Source organism: Terrapene carolina, unplaced genomic scaffold (assembly GCF_002925995.2).
Source record: "Terrapene carolina triunguis isolate 2854851 unplaced genomic scaffold, T_m_triunguis-2.0 Scaffold25302, whole genome shotgun sequence".
Taxonomy (NCBI): domain Eukaryota; kingdom Metazoa; phylum Chordata; order Testudines; family Emydidae; genus Terrapene; species Terrapene triunguis.
This window is the reverse complement of record NW_020689653.1, coordinates 1,803-5,304: the sequence shown is the minus strand read 5'-3', so window position 1 is coordinate 5,304 and position 3,502 is coordinate 1,803. Positions and strand designations below refer to the sequence as shown.

Genomic DNA, 3,502 nt, shown 5'->3' with positions numbered 1-3,502 from the left:
CGCTGCCAACCCCCGCTTGTGTCGTCCCCCCAAATGTCCTTTCCCGGAAGGAGAAACAAGAAAAAGACCATTTTGGAAAGCGGGATTTTTGCCCTCATGGGAGAGTCTGAAAACTCGGCTTTCCCCCTTACTAACTCTCAGGACGTTTGCCAAACCGTCGCGTTTCCTTTTTGGGGCCTAGCGTTGCCTGGGACTCGGGGACGCTGGTAGAAGGGTCCCGGGTTCAGATTCTGGGGTGGGTGGGTTCCAGGCCTGGTTAATTCAGGGCTGGCCTGGATGGAATAATCACACCGGGGACGGCTCCCCGAACTGAAAACCCTCGTCCCGCCAGCCCCTAAAGTCAGCGTCTTGGTCCATTGATCCTGCCTGGATTCACGTGACTCCAGACGCACGAGGCTTTACTGGGGGGGGGGAGCGGGGATAAAAGGGCCCCTCGAAGCACTATTTCGGTCAGCACGTCTGGCCCGATCCTGCACCGTCCCCAGTGCTACGGACAAAGCCAAAAGACCCCTCCCCATTGCAGCAGGGGTTCCCCCCCAAGGCTGGGGGGGGCGATGCTGTGGGGAGGGGCAGCGCAAGGTGAAAACGATGCATGGAGCCGGTGGCTTTTGTACGGTCGCTCTGGGTTTCAATAAATAGCAACCGGACTTTTTCCCCCTGCCCGAGTCGTCTGTGTGTGTGGGTCAGAGGGAAGGGGGGGTCTATGAGGGGAGGGGGAGGCTGGGGGTTATGGGGGGAGGGGGCAGGGGGAGATGGAGGAGGCAGGGGAGGGAAGGTGGGGGGGGGGTGTGGGGGGGGGGGGGGGGAAGGGGGGGGGGGTTGGCAGGGGGGGGAGGGGGGGAGGGACGGGGCACGGGGGTTGGGGGCAGGGCCCTAGCGGTACATTACCCACCATAGAGAGGCAGCTAGAGCCAATCCCCGAAACAGCCCCCCCCCCCCAGCACAGCTAGGCCGCCCTCCTCTGACTTGGGGGTGGTCCCCACACCCCCGAAGCTGCGTCGGACTCAGAAAATGCCCCCACACCCCCCAAACGGCTGCATAGGAACCACAGACCAGGCGCCAGGCGGACGCAATGTTGCCTGAGTTTGCTGAGAGCCTGAGCCCATTGCTCGGAGAGGCAGGCCGGCCCCAACCGTCACCAGGTTTCCCCCCTGCCCCCCAGCTCTGCTGGTGCCCCTCACTCCCAGCCCTGGCTGGGGCCATTCGCAGAGCCCAACTTCCCCAGGCCCCGGGCGCTCAGCGTTGGTCGGTGGTTTTTTCTGCGCTTCCTGTTGAAAAAAGTCCCCGCAACGCGGAAGTTCCCTGGGGCGAGCTCAGGGAGGGGAGAGACCCCGAGAACCCGCTGGGGGCTGGAGACAGGAGCCAGCATGAGCCGGGGGTCCAGGTCAGGGGCGCGAGGGCAGCAGGAGAACGTCCCCTCCCAGCTCCTCCGGGATCATGAAAACCAGCAGGTGTTTGAGCTCCTGGGCCGGAAATGCACGGTGAGGCGTGAGGCCCAGAGGGTGCTGACACCAGGGGCTGGGGGTTGGGAGTGGGGGGCACCGGCAGAGCTGCGGGGGAACCCAGGGCTGCAGGTCGGGAGTGGGGGGGGCCCGGAGAGGGTGGGGGCGCAGAAGGGGAGTGGGCTCACGGGGCTGCAGGTCGGGAATGAGAGGGACTGGCAGATCTGAGGGTGGGGAGCCCAGGGCTGCAGGTCGGGAGTGGGGGGCACCAGCCGGGCTGGGGACAGGGGAGCACTGGGCTAGCAGGGTCCTGCAGTGGAGGCGGGGGCACCAGCAGAGCTGGGCTAGCAGGGGGCTGCGGGTCAGGAGTGAGGGGCACCTTCATTGCTGCATCCCTCCCCCTCCGCTCAGGAGGAAGTGGGGTGAGTGGTGCTGACGGGGGCTGTGAGGGGCGCGGCGTGGTGACGCTGGGGAGCCCGGAGCCTCAGCCAACATCGGAAACCAAGACAGGAACTGGCAGCCCCGGGGGGCCACACTTAGGGCCGGACGAGCCCTCCCCCCGTGGCATTCTGTGCGGCTGTTCCCCAGCCGCCCCAGAGCTGGCTGCATCTCAGGCGCGATCTCTCTGTAACTCGGTTGTCTCTGTGCCAGACCCTGGCCACGTCGGTGGCCCAGCTGTACCAGGCCATGCCCCCCAACAGCCAGGTGTGGGGTAAGCAGGGCTGCGGGGTCCTGTGCCTGGTCAAGGACAACCCCCGGCGCTCCTACTTCATCCGCCTCTTCGATCTCAAGGTGAGTCCCTGTCCTCCCCCTGGCGGCTCCCCATCCCTTCCCAGCACTGGCGAGAGAACCCAGGAGTCCTGGCTCCCAGCCCCCAACCCCCTGCTCTAACCACCAGACCCCACCTCCCTCCCAGAGGCGGGGAGAGAACCCAGGAATCCAGGCTCCCAGCCCTCCCCGCTCTAACCACTAGTCCTCATTCCCCTCCCAGAGCTGGGGAGAGAACTCAGGAGTCCTGGCTCCCAGCCCCCTGCTCTAACCACTAGCCCCCACTCCCCTCCCAGAGTCGGGCAAAGAACCCAGGCGTCCTGGCTCCCAGCGCCCGCTGCTGGCGGGGTGCTAACCAGGATTCCCCTTTCTCTTGCAGGAGAGGAGGCTCACATGGGAGCTGGAGCTCTCCAGCCAGTTGGTCTATTCTGCCGTCACCCCCTATTTCCACACCTTCCCCGGGGACGTGAGTATCTGCCCCAGAGGGGGCCGGGGGGCCGGGGGGGGGGGGGGGGGTTGATCAGTGGGGCGGGGCTGCCAGACATAGCCCTGCCCCCGGAGACAACAGTTCAGAGACAGGGGGGTGAAAAGAAGGAGAAAATTGAGGGCTACCAATAAGAAGTGAGGCTGGAAACCCGGATGCCTGGGTTCTCTCCTGGCTCTGGGAGGGGAGTGGGGGCTAGTGGTTAGAGCAGGGGGGCTGGGATCCAGGACTCCTGGGTTCTCTCCCGGCTCTGGGTCCCCCCAGGACCAGCGAGGTGCCTTTTGCTTTCAGGAATGCCAGGCCGGGCTGAACTTTGCGGACGAGGCTGAGGCCCGCGACTTCTATGCGCTGGTGGAGGAGAAGGTCCAGAAGCGACAGCAGCGGATGGGTACGTGGAGGGGTAGGGAGCCGGCCAGTGCCCCCTAGAGGGGACAGGCCCCGTGCCCCGTTCCCCGGCCCCCTGAGCCAGCCCGTGCCAGGGTCACAGTGCATGTTCTCCTCTTTCCTCAGAGAAACGGCAGCTCCCCCCGCCTCCTCCCCCGGTCAATGAAGGTGAGTCCCCCTCTATCCCACTGTCCTTTGCAATGGGGGGGAGGGGCAGGTTAGGGGTAGACCCCCCACCAAGCTCTCCCACTAGGGGTGGGGGGGCTGGTGACATGGGTCTAACCCTGGCTCCTTTTGCCTCCTTTAGAGCGACGGGCGATGACGCTGCCCCGATCCCCAATGCCCGGGGGAGACATGAATGGTAAGTGCTTTGGAGGTGGGGGGCCTGAAAGGGTTAATTCAGCCCCCCACCCCCCGCCCCCCG

The 3,502-nt window shown here is 65.6% G+C and overlaps 1 protein-coding gene across 1 annotated transcript in view; it reads left to right on the top strand.

Moving 5' to 3' along the window:
* Positions 1-1,317: 1,317 nt before the first annotated feature.
* Positions 1,318-3,502, top strand: part of LOC113408849 (wiskott-Aldrich syndrome protein homolog) — a gene marked incomplete at its 3' end in the record, with an annotated part of 2,972 nt that continues 787 nt past the window's right edge. Inside the window, exons 1-6 of the mRNA XM_026662274.1 lie at positions 1,318-1,481; positions 2,094-2,234; positions 2,590-2,676; positions 2,986-3,082; positions 3,205-3,246; positions 3,386-3,439. Coding sequence (XP_026518059.1) covers positions 1,368-1,481; positions 2,094-2,234; positions 2,590-2,676; positions 2,986-3,082; positions 3,205-3,246; positions 3,386-3,439 — 535 coding nt within the window. The remainder of the gene's footprint in view (positions 1,482-2,093; positions 2,235-2,589; positions 2,677-2,985; positions 3,083-3,204; positions 3,247-3,385; positions 3,440-3,502) is intronic.